Here is an 18581-nt window from a genome sequence, read left to right on the forward strand (position 1 = left end):
CATTTCTTCTAGGAGTAAAATCTAACAAAGTCTTTGCTCTATTTTTTCTTTTTTTTCCTTTTTTTTTTTTTTTTTGGATATTCTAAGCTTACTTAGGAATTAATGCCCTAATAATGTTTTGTTTTTGTAGAGGTGTAGCTCTGTTTACATGGTTTTGACTAGAGATTTATTTGCGGCTAAATAAATGACCTGCAGGTTTCTTTTAGCAGAATGGCAGTAGTAACTTAAACTTTTTATAACAGTCAGCCATTTCAGAGCCCACTACAGTAATAATGTGCTTCAAAGTTAACCTGCTCTGCAGAATTAATGGTTTTTATTAAAGTCAGTAAGAACAGGTGCTTTCAACTTAAAAGATAGTTTTTAGGGCATAGGAAGCCCACAGCTTGACATAAACTCCAAACTGCTTCCCCTAGGACTTCCTCTTGTGGCATTAACATAATGTCTCTGTATGTTTTGTGTACAGAAAAATCACTTTGTATGCCACCTGTTCCTCCTATATTCATATTTTGCACAACACTGATAGTGATGTTATAAACAACTGTTTGGGGGGGGCTCTTTTCCAAATACTTCCCAMTGGAAAACCAGATGACACCACCACAAAACAAATGTGCATTCTTCTTAAGAAGATAGTAATATAATTAATTTTTAACTGATCCCATTGCATGCATCACAACTTTCCCATATTCAACAACAGTATTCGCATTCCCCTGACTTATGAAATTGACCCAATAGCAAAAAAAATTACAAAATAAAAACCCTGGTTTATTTTATTCAATTTGATTTTTATAGCCTTTAGGATTTATGCTTTCAGGTTCTTCTGCAATAATCTTAAGGATCAGRTTGTATTTTTTTAACGAAAAGCTGTTGTTCTCCAGGGCTCAAGAGATGATGCCAGGAAGAAAATAAAATAAGCCAAAAGATGCAGACTAAGATCCTGTGTGTTGGCCAGCAGGGAATTCTTTTACAAATACTCATTTGTCAAAACTGAATTTCTTCGTGGGAGAGGATTGAGCTTGAGAAATTTCACAGTAGGAAGCTTGTAAACAGCTCTTGAAAGTGTCCAAATGACCAAATCCAAAATATATTGAAAGAAATTTTGTTTTGGGGGTTTTCAAGCTTTTCAGTTTTAATGGAGATTAACTATAGAAATGAAAAAAAAAAAAAAAAAAGAAAAAGTAAGAGATCAAAATCAAAATGAAATATCTTCTTTTGAAATTGCTAGTTTAAACTGAACTGGTTTTTGAATAGTAATTTCATAATATATTGACATTTTTTTTTCTGCCTAGATTGGGACAGGATAAAATTTCAAAAGTTATTTTGGTACAGGCAAACCATTTTCCACTTGCTCTGATRTTAACCCCAAGATGTCTAAATCTAACATTTTCATATTTTATATGTACTGAACAATTGTCACTATGGTCTTAAAGATTCCTTTTTCGATCACTGCAGAATACAAATCCTCAATATGCTTTTTAAGTTTCTTCTCTCCCAGCACGTGAGACCACATGTGTGGGAGAAATGGCTCGAGTTGGGAGGAAAGGGCTATTAGATCAGGCTGCTGTGGCATTTTTTCCCCTACCAAAAGCCATATAATCATTTTTCTACCAAGTGTATAACCATTTTTAACCATGTATAACCATGTACCAATGTATAACTATTTTTCTGCTAAAAATCCAGCTGTGTAACCTATTCTCAGCTGCAGCAAGAGGCCTGTCCAAGCCAGACTATGCATGGTGGGATATATTAAACCCAGCATGGTAGCTGGTTTGGGAGACACAATTAGCCACGAGTCCTCTCCATTACACATGGACACAGCTATAGCAATGCGGAAGTGCCTTATCCTGAGAAGGCAATAGTTATCCTAGCCTAAAAAACTGTATTCCATACATTCCCACTTGCTTCCTCCTCCCCATGCTGGGACCTGCTGTCCTGCCCACATCCCAGCTCCRAGGGGGCAGGCGAATGGCCGAGCTCCAAGCAGGAGATTTCGGAGTATGTAGGAACAAATTGGGAACACGCAGAGGGGGAAGCAGGAAAAGCAGGTATTTACGTTTTAAGGGGCCCATTGTTAAATGTGAATATTTTAGCAATTGTACACTTCACGGCGCAGAGCTTTGCTGCCAGCTTCAGCAATCCTGATGGATTGAACTGACATTTCCATTACATGTGTCTGCATTAGGCACTCTTTTTTTCTTTGCCCTCAAATGATTTTACTGTGAAATGTGTTGGCAGGGTTACTGTGGCTGAAAAAAAAATTGTGATGTGAAATGTACTTTTCTGTCAAAAAAGATGTCACTGCCTCTTGGCAAATTAATATTTTTCCCTCTTAATGGAGTTCTCCCCTTATGGAGTTCTCTTAACTCCATACCTTCATTTCCCATGTTATTTCTTTTTTTCTTCTTATTCAGGACATTCCAACACCCTTTCCCAAAAAGGAACAACTTCTGTTTGCAAATGATTTGAAAGTCAGCTTGCTGAGAAGTATCAAAAAAAACYAGTGTGTATTGAATTGTTCCAGACGTGTTACGTATTCCGTTGTACAGCATCCCTGCTCTGTATTCTTCTTTTAGTACTTATAAAGAATACTCCCAGCACCAATGCCAACCTTCATTGGTTTACTTTGTTCTCCTAACCACCTGGTGCACAATATGTACATCAAAGGTCTTAATTTCACTTGAGAAGGATTTGGAAGCAGGCTGGCTTAGCACTAAGCAAAAAAAAAAAATAATAATCAAACAAGCCTTTAATTTCTTTCCCTCCCCCAATCTCTCTGTTTCAAAGACATTCTAAAAACAATCTGTAGATCGAGTGAACAGAAGTGTTTTTATTACAGAAATCCTCCTCCTTCCACATGGATTGTTGCAAGGGCTTTTTGGACCTCTGCCCATTCTCAACATTTTGGCCTGTAAGAAAACAAGCAACAGATAGTGTGTTTGTTTGGCTCCTTGTTCTCCAGTCATCTGGAAATGCCTTATTTGCCATTTGCATCCCTAATTTCTTTTCCAACCATCCCTTCAAAACATTCACTTAAGCTCAAGGGGATTGGAGGAAAAAAAAATAGTCCAAGAAACRTGTTTGGTTCTTTAAACTGATCCCTTTTTTCAGACTACCTCAGCAATGTTAATTCAGTTTAGCAAAATGAAGAACAAAACCCTTCTACATCCTGCTAGAAACAGAGGAATCACTAACATAATCCTAGTTACAAACAAAATGCCTAAAACTACCGAGAATCCCCCATCCACCCTGTATAAATGTTAGCTTGCTGCTGGCGTGGTATGACCAATGTCAACTAGTATCATCCCAGAGACTTCCTAGGCATGACCAAGTGTAGCACAAACTCTGGGTGAGCCATGTGGCCAAATCCACCATGTGATGGGATGGAAAAGAATTTGGCAAAGTAGACATGAGCTGTGTCTTGCTAGCCGTGCCTCGGGACCAGGGAATGGTCTCTGCCTTGTTTTATTTATTAGTGTGGACCTAGCTCTTTTGAGGAACCTGATGAGATAGTACGGAGGCTAATTTTAAATCTTACCATGAAAGCTGACATCTGAAAAGTTACACTGATGTAATATTCACATGATGGTTTCTTATTAAAAAGTGTTGAGAAGTTCAGGATTGGAATGAAAATGTCATGGAGATAACACCACGTATGTCCAGAGCCTCTTCTAAGAACACCCGCTCTAGGATGGTGCTGTTTGCCCTGGATATCTGGGTATTCCATCTCAGAGAACTCTAAATTTGCACTTTAGCTTGCAGTTGTTTTGAGAGGCCTCAGGAGGAGGAGTGTTGTGGCTGAGATGTTCAAAGCTCATACGAGGACTGGATGGCACTTCCCATTCACCTGGTATGGCTTTGCTGCTGTGCTGCTCCTTCATCAACCCAGTGCAGTGGGTGCTGACATGGGCAGAACTCCGAGTCAGGGAGCTGGCTTGTTCTGGGCCATCTGGTCAGCCCTTTTAGCAAAGCTTCAGTTTTCAAGCCACAGAAGTGCAGAACTGGACTGGCTGGCAGGTGGAAAGCCACTGACTTTCATAACTTTGACACAAAGTTATGTGGAGGGCCATTAGTGATGCTGTTCACACAAAGTTTGAACACAAAGTGTTCCATGAACACCCCTCACTTCAGCCAAGTTGGCAATCCTTCCTGAATGTTCCTATAAACATATTTATGCTTCCCTTCCAGATGTCAACAGTTGGCTGCTCACCTTTGGGTTCCAGCTACACAATGTCATCCCTGGATACCCCAAGCCTGAGATGGATGCGATGGAGCCATCATACGAGCTTATCCACACACAGATGAAAACTCAAGAATGGGACAATAGCAAGGTGATCCATGCAACAATATACTGTATTTCACACCCTTCTCAGCAAAGTATCCGGTTGCAGTTTTCTTGTAAAAAGCCCTGGTCTGCTCTCCCAGATACACTAGTTTAAGTGCATGTCAACCTAAGGCAGTTTCTCTCTCTCCATTATAGTAATGAGATCGGACTAAATAACCACAACTGGAGTTCTTTATTGCCATTGTGTTTTTTCTCATGCTACTTTCTGGCAATTGCTCAATGAAATGGTCTGTTACCGTTTTTCTCTCTTGCAAGAGGCCATGTTAAAATATTGCTCAGGCTAAATTCTAGGCCTTTGAATACAGGATTCTTGGATGAAAAACATCATAGCACATTTTATGACACAGAATCATTTTCTAAAAAATCTATTTTAGGAATTTGTCCGGTGTAGCTTACAATATCTTAAGCAGTAAGTCCCATCACTTCTTTAGAAATAGTTCTGCATTACAGTGAGTCTCACCAGAAGGAAATTTTAGCTGATAGCTAACTTATATTTCACCTGACTGAGTCTAATCCCAAATCACTGTGTCCTGCTTTTAAGAATGGGCCTGCATCACAAGGCATTTTGGCAGACAAACATGCCGGCACAAAAATTCAGTGATAAAATTGTCAAGAAAAAGCTTTTACAACCAAATCAGTTCCCCCCGTCCTCCTGCTGGGAGTAGTTCTGCTAAGAGATGGAGACAGCTCTGTTAAAGGTTAGCACAATGGGTCAGGATTTGAAAGCCTTGGGCCACTCCCAATGTACCCTACTGCTCAATATGTACCCTACTGCTTATCAGTTGTGTGACCTTGAAAAAGTCATTTGCCTTTCAGGATATTGTTTTTTTCTCTTAGCTTGAGTGTATTCTGGAGTTATTTTATCTCTTTAGTTTGAAGCATCTTTAGATTATGAATTCTTGATTGCTTTTGCTTTGCATTTGAACATTAAAAGAGTAGAGGGGGCACAGAATTCATTTGGGGAGATTAGGATACCATTTCTGCTGATAAAATGATTGTTGTAGCAAGTGGAATCAATCCTAGCTGCCTTCGTAGCCTCTTTATCTAAGAATTTGCTGAAATCTCACTGTCCTACAGCAGACTCTTGAGGTTCAATACACATATTAGACCCGGAGGTAAAATGCAGTGTCACATTTTCCCAGTCACAAAAGGTATCACCTAGACCTATGAACAAGACGCTGTGGTTTAATGTGTCAGCCCAGCCTTGGTAACTGAGCTACAGCAAAGACAAAGTAAAATATACCGGCTTCAACAAGAGAAATTTAATTAAGATGTAACACTTTATATCTTGAGGAGGACCAAAAGAACTTTCCCTGATGCTACTGTGGCTCAGCTGAAGCTTGAAAATCATTATGCCTTAGTAACTCTGTTATGTTTCAGGGCTTGGGGACCTTTTTTTTGAATAAAGAGCCTTGAATAAAACAACGAAATGCTAGAGATAATTTCTGTAATGAGAAATAGCCTCAGGATTCTTCCTTCTCTTTGGTGTGACACAGTGTCCCCAGGCAAAGCTGTTCAGGAGAAGGCAAACAGGGAAGGCTCATGCAGAGACAGCACAAAAGGTTGTTTCTAAATTATTGTTTTGTGGAGCAGATAGCAATTGTCACAGAACTGCAAGAGAGGTTCTTATTGTTATTATTTTATCATCATTTCATTATTATTATTAAGCATATAAAACAGGCAAGTATATTGAGTGACAACTTGTGAAGTCTGACACTTGCTCATCCAGGCAGCTGTGCTAGAAATAAACCCAACAAGCCAACTCCCTTCCAGCCACTCATTTTCGATGCATTTGCCTGAATAAGCAATAAAAAGGGAAGAAAGTCTGTATGTCCCCTTCAGGTTTTATAAACCAAGAAACTGCAGTGACCTGCTTAGTAAGATGAGGGACTTACGCAGCCTCCTGGTTCCAGATGACTCACTTTACATACTTTTGAAAGTGGATTTTAACCGTTGTTGGTTGTTTCATCATCTTCTTCTGCATTTTGACAAAAAACAAAACCTAAGTACTTTTCATTTTAATCTTCAGTAGTCTCAGGACCATGTTCTGCTAGCGCAGTGGATCTCAAATGTTAAGTGGTATTCCTTTCTTTTCTCTTACAGTATGAGTCCATCTAGCACATTAGAGGTGTCTGTTTTGTATAAAATAAATTAATTTACACCTGGCACCTGAATACATGATCTATTTTTCTCTAAAGTTATCCGTGCACGCCCCTACATATACAAGATGTAGATGCTAGTATATATTAAATTAGATGCAAATAAAAGGTGAAGCAGAGTTGGAAATCTGGTAATAGGGGGTGGGTGGGTATAGTGAGAGAGAAGAGAGAGGCAAAAACTAGGGATTTTATGTAGATGCCCAATTTTGGAGCTGCAGTTGTGCAAAATGCAGCAACCTCAGCTTTCTTGTCTGAATTAGTCACCGTTTTGTTGAATTTAGACAACACTAATGACCACTATTTAGTGGTCATGATACCTAAATTTCCTGTCTGTACTTGGGTGGTTAAACACAGCTCTGCAGTCAAGTGGGCTGAAGAGATGTTGAGGGAAAAGTAAGACTGAAACTCTTACTCCCTTATTGAAACATGTGGAAGGGAATATAACCATCTGGATGTTTATATTCCCCTTCTGAATCTGAAACATACAAATGGCAAAATTAAAGTTAAGCTCAGAAAGCTGAGGAAATATTTTCATTTAATAAGACTGAATAAGCTTTAGAATGGCCTTCCAGACAACGTGGAAGAAGTTCCAGATCTTGTACTGTTTAAAAGTAGCCTGTTTGAGGCTCTGGAAAATGCACAATTCTGCTTGGAAACCAAGGATATCCACTGAAAAATGTACCAAATCTTTCTCATCTCTTCCTCCTCTGATCCCTGATTGCACTGGGCCAGGTACCTCCTTGTGATAGACCAAAGCAAGTCAGAGTTACTCTGCTTACTTCACTGGTCAAAGCCATGGCTTAGCAGATGGAGTTAGGTCTTCTATCTGAAAGGAGCCAGTCATATGAGTGCAACAGCAAAGCAGTTCCTCATAAATGGCTCCACTGGCTCTCTATATAGCCAGAGGGGCCTTGCATCTCCTTGCCAAACACTGTTGGTACTTGCCTTGCAGGAATGCAAGAAGAGAAGGAGAATTCTGACTTTGAGCATCCACTAGCTCAGAAACAGCCAACATGTCATAAACCTTTCACTATCCCCTGCAGCTCTAGAGTGACATTTAAAATCCAGTACTCTGTTGTACAGCACGTTTTTCCCCCCCTCTCCTGTGACCATGAGTCTGTCACTAAATTGTTTGTGGAACAAGTTCAGTGTTATTGGCCATCAGAGGGACCCTGGGTGACCTCTGGCATATTATGGAGCCACAGCACCTGAATCCAGTTTCTCTTCTTTGTTTTTCTCCCCATTTCATCATGTGGAATTGCCAAGTAATTTCTGGAGCCAGTACAACTCTATTTGCAGGGAGGTACGTCTTGTAATCAGCCATAATACCATTTAGTGCATTGTGTCATTAGCTATCTTCCCCTCATCCCACAAGTACTGAGCCCCCAGGAAGAGCTTTTGGTGTCTGTTACTTGAGCAGCATTTTGGAGGCAGGGTCTGTTCTGGGATGCTCATCCAGGGAGTGAGTTGTAGGGCTGGGCTTTCTTGTAAAGCCTCTCCAAAGGCCGTTCCTCACTATTTGAGCACCTGACTCTGCCAGCATTCATCATTCAGGAGGGGCATCCTCACATCTTAGGAGGTTCTGGACAGTGGCATAAGGACCTAGATAAGAAGAATATTTCAGACAGAGAAGTCATAATTTAGACCAGTGTTTCTGGATGGACTGGCTTTCTGCTGTAATCTGTATGTTAGTAAGAGAACCACCTGTCTGTGAATAATGGCATGAGGACATAGAGAAACTTGGAAACATATCCATGTATTTCACATCTTGGATCTTTTCTTGGATCCTTAATGGGAAATGAAAGCTTTCAGTCTCACAGTGGAATACAACAACAAATGATAGTATCTGGCTATGGTATTTTGAATCCTCAAGAGGTGCAGGCAAAATGCAAGAGGCTATTCAGAAATCTCTGTAATGTGCCATTCTCTTGAGCTCTGTGCAGCAGCGAACAAGTGATGAAGGTCATTCTCTTCTCTCCAGTGGGTTGTAACTAGATAAAGTGAAATGTCACCTAAGGACATCTGATTAAAAAAATCAGACTGTGAGGAAAAACAAGCCCAGCATATATGTCACTCACATCTAACAACAAATACTGAAATAAAATAACTGCAAATTTCTATCTTTCTTCCCTATATTCATTTTACATGTACCTCAGTTTACAGCTGCTAAAAACAGGAACATTTTTAGAGTACTACAAGCCACTGCAGCCTTGGATGGTAATTTTTGGTTTCCCTTCCTTGCCAGTTCATTAAAATGAGTTTTAAGATGAAACAGAAATAATAATTTCAAAGACAGGGATACTCTGTCTCTTTGAACTACATATAATCTGTTTGCCTCCATCCCTTTTATATTCACAGCATTCACAGCAGAGCATACAAGTTGGCCTTACTCTGGTTTGCCTTTTTTTTTTTTCTGTTAGATGGGATTGCTTTTCTTTTTAAAGTGTGCTGTGCCCAGATATACTCTTTTATCAAAGAAATATACTCAAAGTCATTTCAAAGTCGTCCTGCATTGTAGAACTCATTTGCAAGATGAGAGATGTGTTTAATTTTTATAATGGTTAAGTGATGGTATTCTGCATTATAGTCTACCATATGCCTGTTCTCCTGCTTTCCAGGGTGACAACAAATAGGTAAAACCCCAAATGTCTATAACCAGTCCTCTATGGAAAATCCAATAGATGTGCTTTTCTTCTAGATTAAGACACTTGAATTTAGATCTCTGCCTGTGAATGTGGTGTCTGAGCTTCCATTATAGTCAGTAGAGATTTGCAAGGAATGTGATTGTTCATACCATTTGAGATAGTCTACAGTTTCATGGACCTCTTCATGTCTACAGCACACAGAGCGATAACTAGTGGCCCAGCAGGTCTCCAGTAGTGTCTAAAATGACAGTAGATGCCACTGTCTGGGGATCTTGTCTGTGGAACACAAAGGAGAATTCATACAATAAGCTGCTAAGGGTAGGGTTGAACTCAAGACTAAGACACTTAAATATAGTCATCTCCATGCGTGCTAGCTATGTGCACTCCATCACCATCTGATCCACACAGACCATAGAGCTCACTTGGAGAGCTGGCTCTCCAGTAGGTATCAATTTTATATTGAGATAAATCATATTCCAGATTTCATTGACTATGCTAAGTAGGGACATGATTAATCTGACCATACAGAGGCCTGATAAGCAAAGTGACTGCTTAGATGCTGTGCTAGGAGGACATAGATCTGCCAGAGTTGCTTCTGGGCAAAAAGTTCCCTAGACCACAAATTCCTAAATAGCTTGAGGAAGGTACATGGTGTCATAGCTGTTGGCTGGACCAGGTAAGGCCCTGTTATACATGTTGTATCATGTATACTCTGCCTAACAGGCTACATCCTTCCTGAATGAATGGTAAAACAAAGGACATTGTTTGACCTTCACTAAACCTTGCTATACAATTGCAATCCCCAATTGCAAGACTCGTTCACAGCATTTTAGAAAATGCTTCTACTACTAAATAAGAGAAATCTAGGAGCATCACTGACCTTGAGGCTAGGTAGCAGTTAGGAAACATCTTGGAGAAAGCATCTCCAAACTAGTAGCTGAAATAAAAATTAAGCATTGTAGATGATAGGAATTCCAATGCGAGGCCTCACTCCCCAGTCTTATTTTATTTAGAAGTATAAATGACTGAAGCACAGCAGACTGTCATATCATAGTGCTTATCTGGCAGCATCTGCAGGTTCCCAGAGATGATTGCATATTCGCTTTTCATTTGGGATCAGAAGAAGAGACACAGGAGTGATGGTCAAACTCACCAGTTTGTAAGGACAACCTAATTTGGAAGCCCTCGCAGGGGATCAATACCTAATCCCCAATAGTTTGCCCAGAATTGAAAAGGCAATAGAATTGCAGTAGCTCATCAAGAACTGCAGCTCATTGAGATTGGTGGTGAAGACAAAATAGACATAGCAAATGGGGGAGATTCCTGATGGGAATATTTCTGCCATGCCCTGTGCTACCTGAACTCCCAGAGCATCCTTCCCCAAGGTGATAACGATTAGATTGTGTGATTAATTCCAGGGGGACCTTATCACTCAACTGCTGATAAACATAGGAAGTCACAGGTGTTCACAAAACACAGAAGTGTAGCTTGGAAGACCCGATTTACGTTCTTGAGTGAAGGAGCTATTACCAAATGGTGATTCAGAATGAGCAATGATAAAAAGCCTTTTCCCAAAGTTACTGAGGCAATTCTGCAGACCAATATGTCATGCGTGAGTACTGAGGAATGACCACCTAGAGTCAATCAGTGTGGGATGCACCTGAAAAGAATACATTCCCATTTAAACCTCTCTGAAGACTAAATACCCAACCAGCACCTTGCAGGATAGCCTTATTGAGAAGAGTAAGTGTTTTCAGGAGCCGAGAAACCTAATTGCTCACTGTCCATCATCGGTGACATCTCCATTAATTATGTCCATCTTCTGCATAATTGGAGCACTTCTTCAGTCAGTGGGAGAGCAGAGCTTCGCTCCCTCTCACTCTGTTGATTATGTCTTTCTTTATCCATGTGTGATATCCCCCCAAGCAGTATGGGGAGAATCAGAAAGAGCTCTTATTTCTTAGGTGACTGGTTAGTGCAATGACCACTGTGCCGTTAATCACGAGGGGAAGGGGAAAATGAGGAGGCTACCCTTTGAATAACATGAATGCCTGATGTCTTTTGTATTGAAAGCAGTAATACAAGTGCTCCAGAATGTGGCAAAACATTTGGATATGCTTGGATTTTCATAAAATTTAAGCATCTCTTTGATACATCTTAGAACCAGGACTTAGGTACTTGAAAGTCAGCAGCCCAGAGTTTGCTCTTGAACTTGTGAACATCTATTCCCTCATAATTTACTCCTTTATAGGGCAAAACTGCTCTTAACTGCTGAATATGTTACAGTGACAAATCCTTTGGTTTTCTTTCCTGTTATACTTTGAGATGTTTCCCTCATTTCCTGGAAATATCTGCTATTGAAATAAGCTATAATTTCCTCCCCCTGCCTAGCTGAGTTGAGATGTCCGTGCAGACATGTCTGCATTGTCCGAATTCTCTTCTCGCATCCTGGAAAGACTGAGAGGCTTTATCTTCTGAACTGTTTAAGGCAATTTTCCTCGAAATAATTAGAATGCAGCAAACTTTTCGTTGTAGTCTATTTTTAATCCTGGATGTCATTACATTATTGAACTGAACCCTTGGCAGGTCTGGGAGAATTTTGTTGTAGCATCCTCTTGCTTTTGTGAAATTTCAGCAGAGAGTTGTTCATTAACATGGGTCCATAAGAGGACTGTGCTGCTGTGAATTGATGAGAGCGTTTCCAAAGACAATTTCCAGTAATGATAAGCTGCAGACTCGCTGCGTGCTTGCTCCGTTATACGCTAACAGCAAAAGTGACTTTGTATTATACCTGAGTGTAAATGATCCAGGCTGTGTGTCTTTGCAGTTTTGCTCAGTATAAGCCACAAGTTTTAACATCAGGTGCAACTAGTGTTGGATCAGGGAATCTGGGTGTTGTAGTAGGTTTGCAGAGAGCACAAGTTGCATTAGGGTTCTCATTGAGTCTTGACCAACCTGCTTTGGCAGTACTGAAATGGGGTATATCTGGGTAAGGACTAGCTTGAGGGTCATACACTGATGTGGAGTTTCTGAGGATGGCACAAGGTGCTACAGAGTGAAATTAATACAGAGAGAAATTTTACAGATACCTTCCCACATTTTCACAGGGGATCTCAAAGTATCTTATATATGACCATCAGATTTTCTATGGACGGTATCTTATTTGCAGATGAGAAACATTTATGGCATGAAATAATTTCATCCACTCAGCCAGTGGGAGAGGCCAAACTAGATTCTCAAACCACTGAAAAGAAGAGAAAAAAAAAGGAAAAAATATACTGCCTACACTTACGTATCTTTACATCTTTAAGTATAAAATGAGTTCATTTATTGAAATAATATTAGAATAATCTGCCAACATATTCCCCATCTGAAAAGAAGATGGGGGAAAATAAATGTAGAGCTCCTCATTAAGCGTTTCCAGGCTGTTCTGCTGGTCTGCAGCATGCTAATAATACCTCTCAGTTATCAAGCTTCTCTCTCTGACATGACTTTCTCTTCTTTCTCTCCCTGCTCAGTCAATTTTGGGCGTTCAGTGTGAAGTGCAGAAGCAGCTTAAGGCCTTTGTCACTCTTGAGCGCTTTGAACGGATCTACAGCTCCAGCATTGCTGGGTGCCGTCAGGTCAAGAAGAGCAAGAACTTTGCTTCTGGAGGCTCTATCTTCGGCAAAGGCGTCAAGTTCGCCATGAAGGACGGGCGAGTGGCCACGGACATCATCAGCGTGGCCAACGAGGACGGGCGGAGGATCGCAGCCATCCTGAACAATGCCCATTACCTGGAGAACTTGCACTTCACCATCGATGGGGTGGACACGCACTATTTCATTAAGCAAGGGCCATCGGAAAGTGACCTGTCCATCTTGGGCCTCAGCGGCGGGCGGAGAACCCTGGAGAACGGCGTGAACGTCACGGTGTCCCAGATCAACACAGTGCTAAATGGAAGGACTAGACGTTACACGGACATCCAGCTCCAGTACGGTGCGCTGTGTCTGAACACTCGCTACGGGACCACCTTGGACGAGGAGAAGACCCGCATCCTGGAGCTGGCCCGGCAGCGCGCTGTCGCCCAAGCTTGGGCCCGGGAACAGCAGAGACTGCGGGATGGGGAGGAGGGAATTCGCTCGTGGACAGAAGGGGAGAAGCAGCAAGTGCTAAACACAGGCCGGGTGCAGGGCTACGATGGCTATTTCGTGATCTCAGTGGAGCAGTACCCAGAACTTTCAGACAGCGCCAACAACATCCATTTTATGAGACAGAGCGAAATGGGCAGAAGGTGACAGAGAGGGTCAATACGGTGACTTCTTGCCAAAGACAGCTACTCTTTTGTGGCCACTTACCTGACTGTGTTGTACTCGATCCTTTTTCTAAACTGAACAAGGTGGGGGGAGGAAAATAGAAAGTGGAAGATTAATACGGTTGCACTGTAACTCATGCAACATACTTATTTTTTTCCTTTAATTTGGCCTTCACAGATTTTTTTTTTCAATGAACAGAAGGTATATTTTGCCGTAGTGTGATCACAGTGAAATTTCCTGTCTCTTGTCCTTTTATTTTTTTTTTCCCTTTGTGAGGAATTTGAAGTGGGGAGTCGTCAGCGTACGTCCTTAGGTGTGAAGTGCAAAATGGGTGTCAGTGCTAACTTGTGTCATCCTAACCCTTTCTGATTTGGGACAGGGACAGATAGCCTTCCACCTGAAGAACAGGGAGCCCACAGCATCCCGGAGAGCTCTTCCTGGGAGGAAAGGAAACGGAAGACAACACTGACTCCGCATCTCCGAAAGTGACCGTCCGAATCATGTGCCTCAAAAGAGAACTTACAAGTAGTTTTCGTGTTTCACGTGGGACATAAAGTGTTTTCTGGGGGGCTCCTGCTGAGCAGAAGTAGATTATAGAGGCAAAGGAGCTGAGTATATTAACTTGCAAGATGATTCTCTTCCTTCCTGAACTGGAATAAAAAAAGAAAAAAATCAGTCTTTTTTATTATTATTATTATGAGAGTAGATATTTTGGGGTTTATTTTTGTGTGTGTGTGTGCGCAAATCCTGGTTTTAGTTAAAACCTAGCAAAAGCCAAGAAAGGGACTCCTGCTCTATTGAGAAAAGTGAAAATGAACCCTGTCTCTCATACATAGAGCTGTTCTATAGGTGGATTTAATGCACCCATGTTGTACATTTGCTAATGGCATAACTTCATTAAATGTGTAGTGTTTCAGTACATGAGGCTACGTGTTTAACAGTCCACTGTGCTGTATCTGATAAAACCAGTTAATTTTTAGGAAGCTGATTTGAATTTAAAAGTAGTTAGAGTATCCCAGTGACATACCACTGAAAATTAGAGCGAGCCAAACCCTGCTTTCCCTCATTCTGGAGCTTGTATTTTTTGGCTGGGAAGCGCAGTTTTGAGTAACGTGCTGGCAAGTCATTTATGACTGTGGCAGATAAATGTCTCTTGGGGACTTTGGCAGCAGGGATTTTAAAATGTTTAATAAGTAGCAACAGCTTGTGCGTGGTGGGACACGAAGGGGAATGTTGGAATCAATCCTCTCACTGTTTCTTACATGAGCTTGAATTAACTGGATAGCCCAGTTGACTGTTAGCAGTGAACGAGGAGTTTTAATAAAAATGCCCACTACAGAGGGGACCAAGTGCTTTAATAAGAAACTGCTGACAAAGTTGCTCGGCATGCTAATGTAATTTGTATTCACATAACCTCTGTGCTCTGCGCTATTTGCAAGAGTCCTTGAAATTCAAGGGAACAAGGAGATGAGCTGAGATTCCTCTTCCCTGCCTGATGCAGACCTGTGCTGATAGGGGCCATTCCTGCAGGCTAAGAAGTGGGGCATCACCTCTCCCTGGAGCTCCGGCTGGGGATGGCCACCCCTGGTCCAGAATGGACTTCTCCATCGCATGGACATGTGCGCGTATCCTGACTGTGAAAGCTCTCGCTGGCTCACGGTGCTACAGAGAGATGCAAAGCTTCGTACCGACAACATTTCCCTTCTTGGAGCCTCACAGTACACCTGGATCCCCTGATCCAGCCCTCCACCGCTCCGGCACCCTCTGGCACGGACTGGTATTTCCCTGCAGGTTTCAGGCCCCAAAATGAAGTAGGGGTGTGTGTTGGGCATGTGCTCGTCCAGCAGCAAAACTTGGGCAGTCCCAGTGCTGTCATGGTTCCCCTGTAGATGCAGGCTGCCAACTCGGTCTGCCATGCCTGTCTGCTCCTGCACCGCTGCCAGGAGGAACGTGATGGGATGGAAATTCCCCAACACAGACTGTTCTTCCTCAGAATGCCGAGCCCTTGTAAAAAGGTCAGTACGTTCTGCTTCATGGCCAGCTTTTTGGCAGGTGCCTGAGCCCCAAGACTGACCCATGTTGGGCTCAGCAGGTCCTCCTACATGCAGCCAGGGTGGCAAATCCCCACGTCGGATGTGGAAACCCGGTGCTTTTTCTTTGAGCTGCACCTCGCAGCACAGAACCCTCATGGCAGGAGCGAAGAGCAGCTGGGCTAGAAGGGATATCCGTCTGTGCCGGAGCCAGCTGGGAGGAGATGCTTCATCCAGGCCAGCTCTAGGCTTTGGCAAGAAAAGAGTTGCCCAGGGCAGCCGCCTCCCAGCGATGTTTAGGAAGGCCAGGGCATTCCTGGCTGCTTTGCTGGCACCAAACTCTTGGCAAGCCAGGCTGATGGAAGAGCTAGTGGGGATTTGGGGCATTTTTAGCCAAAACCAGCAGTTGCCACCTCCTCGGAAGGGCTCACTTCTTCTCTCCCAGGCTCTTTGTGTCCAGCACTGTGCTTCCCCATCCCTGTGTTACACTTGAAGCAGATCTTCTCCAGCACCTCAACCTTGTGGTGGCTTTGAGTGTCTAAAATAGCACGTACAGAGCTAAAAGTGCTGCGGGAAGCTGGGTGGAAAGGCATCACCACCCAGTACTGACCTGGCGTAGTCCAGAAATGCGCATCCCATTTACACCGCTCCTGTCTGAGAGGCTTAGAAGAGAAGCGGTGCTCGTGTCTCCATCCCCATGCATTTGTTTCAGCACTAATAGGAGTAGCACGAGAGCAAATGGGCTGACTTTCCACACAGCCAAAGAAAGGAATTAAGTGTGAAATATTCCTGTTGGAACCCTGCCGGAATGAGATGGCACCTTTACAGCCTTACACAGACTCTTCAGGTTATTACATGAGCTAATGGCTTCGAGGAGTTCACCCATTTTTCAAGAGCCTTGCAGTCCTGCTGCATGCAGCATTGCCTATAACCAAGAGCAATCCCACTCTGCATGCAGCAAAAGCAGCTCCGATTTCAGTGCTCTGCCCCTGCAAGCAGGTGGCTGGGCATGGTCGTGCCCACTGAATCCATGGAAGTCTTTTCTTGGACCTACGCTCTGCTCAGGAAATACGGATGTTACATCAGAAAAAGAAAAAAAAAAAAAAAAAGCTATTCTCTTTATCAAATCTTTAAGGAAAAAAAAAAAAAGAAGCAGAGTTAGCATCAGGAAACAAACCTACCGATGGCATTGCCCTTCCACTTTGCTTGGGTCACAAAATGAGAAACAAATGTTTTTGTCAGTCTCCAAGCCCTGAATTTCCCCCCTACCTCACAGAAAAGTGCTTTTTATACAGGATCCCAAGTGCTTTCCCACAGAACATACTTTTGAAGGCCAGTCGTATGCCAGACCATTACCAAGGAAAAATGTAACTGCAGCCTAGCATGCATGGACAGCATGACTTTTCAAAGTCACTGTTTGAGTCCCAAAAGGAGGGATTGTTCCTCCATAAGTAGGAGTTGCCCCCAAAAATAGTAGCTCCTTTTAGTATTCCAAATTCCTTCGAACTCCTGGGCTTGTTTTGAACGCAGAGGGTTGCAGAAAGGAGGGATGGTGCTAATCACCTTGGAAGCACGGCAGCCCTCCCCATGCAAGCAGTATGGAATCTGCACTCAAGCCCTAGATAGTTGTTAAATACCCTTCATTCAAAGAAATATTCAGACAACGTGCATCTGAACAAGTTCCATGGCCACATGGCTCTGCAGCTGAAAATCTCCTATCTGCTCCTTCTGATCAAACAGGACCGAAGCGATGGACTTGCTCTCAAGAAACTCACCCCGGACAAGACATCTGCAGCTCTGGGTTGCTTTTTTCTTCATCTTTCCATCTTCTCAAAAGAAGAGTCATTACAAATGTCAGTCCCCAACAGAGCGGGGTCTCTCCAACTTCTTCATTTTGTTTATTGAGGAAAAAAAAAATCACATTTCTATTGCAATTCCAACCCTGCCAATTTGCTGCTGCAAGAAATATGGCAATGTCCATTTCCTCTAAGCTCTTTGCTTTTTTTTTTTTTTTTTCCCTTTTGTCCTGAAAATCAGAGCTTAGAAAAATCACTAAGTGGCAGTGACCGGAGGGAATTACGCAGCTCTTTGTATCTTTGTCATTGCAGCCATTGATCAGATTGAGGAGGAAAATGGGCCACCAGATCTAAGCAAGACCAGGAGATAGCAGATTAGACAGGCCACCAAGAGCCCTGATTCTCGATTTGGATTTAAAAGACACAGATGACTGGGAGAGTCCCTGAGACTCCATTCGGTTGCAGGTTGGAAACAGTGAGGGATTTCTGTCATATATCTGCAGTTGCTTTATTGAGCTTGGGAACTTGAGGGAGATTCTGCTCAGTCCATTATACAGAGAGTGTAACAAGAATAAGTCAAAAAAAAAGGAAAAAAAGCTAATAAAATACTATTTCAGCTGTGACTTGTAAGTGTCACCATGATAGATGGCACTGCGATCCATTATGCAAAGACAAGACTCTTAACATTAAATTTTAGAATTCAATTCTAAAGCTCTCTGCAAATTTGCAGAGAGGGCCTCCCTTCCCCCGTGTATTTACGACAGCAGTTTGTTTTGATTCAATCTCGGCGTAATTGAAACCCGGGCAATAGATCTCGGTTAGTGATATGGCCACTTTTTTTTTTTTTTTTTTTTTTTTTTTTGGTTTTTTTTTTTTTCTTGGAGGAGGGAATAATTGCCTGTAATGTTAATAATGGAGCTAAAAAGATTGATTCACTTGATAAATCTTATTTGCTGTATCTCCTCGTTTGGCAGCGAAGGGCTGTCTCTCAGCACTTCTGAAGCTGGGAAGCTTTGGGCAATGCCAGGCTCACGATAGCTGCTTTTTTGGTGGAATAAAGGTGGGTTCCCATTGGGTTGACCTGCACTCCCTATCCTCAGCTAGTGCAGCAGGAGCTTAATGCAGCTGCTGGCCTGCTTGGTTTTGATCCTGTTATTACTCTTTTTACCCTTCCCAGTAAATATGTAGCTATTTTAATTCCCCTTGTTATACCGAAGAATTTCCCTGAGTTTTTGTAAAATTAAAACCTGGTGGATTTTTTTCATTGCCGGGCTATGTTTAAATAAAATCCTGTATGTGTTGAGCGAACTTGGAGCA

General features: G+C 42.2%; 1 protein-coding gene across 1 annotated transcript in view; it reads left to right on the forward strand.

The window, feature by feature from the left end:
* Positions 1 to 14383, forward strand: part of TENM4 (teneurin transmembrane protein 4) — a 321343-nt gene extending 306960 nt beyond the window's left edge. The window contains exons 28-29 of the mRNA XM_026034516.1: positions 4183 to 4325; positions 12662 to 14383. Coding sequence (XP_025890301.1) covers positions 4183 to 4325; positions 12662 to 13420 — 902 coding nt within the window. The 3' untranslated portion in view covers positions 13421 to 14383. The remainder of the gene's footprint in view (positions 1 to 4182; positions 4326 to 12661) is intronic.
* The last annotated feature ends 4198 nt before the right edge of the window (positions 14384 to 18581 follow it).

Source organism: Nothoprocta perdicaria, unplaced genomic scaffold (assembly GCF_003342845.1).
Source record: "Nothoprocta perdicaria isolate Ctin4 unplaced genomic scaffold, notPer1 scaffold_146, whole genome shotgun sequence".
NCBI lineage: Eukaryota > Metazoa > Chordata > Aves > Tinamiformes > Tinamidae > Nothoprocta > Nothoprocta perdicaria.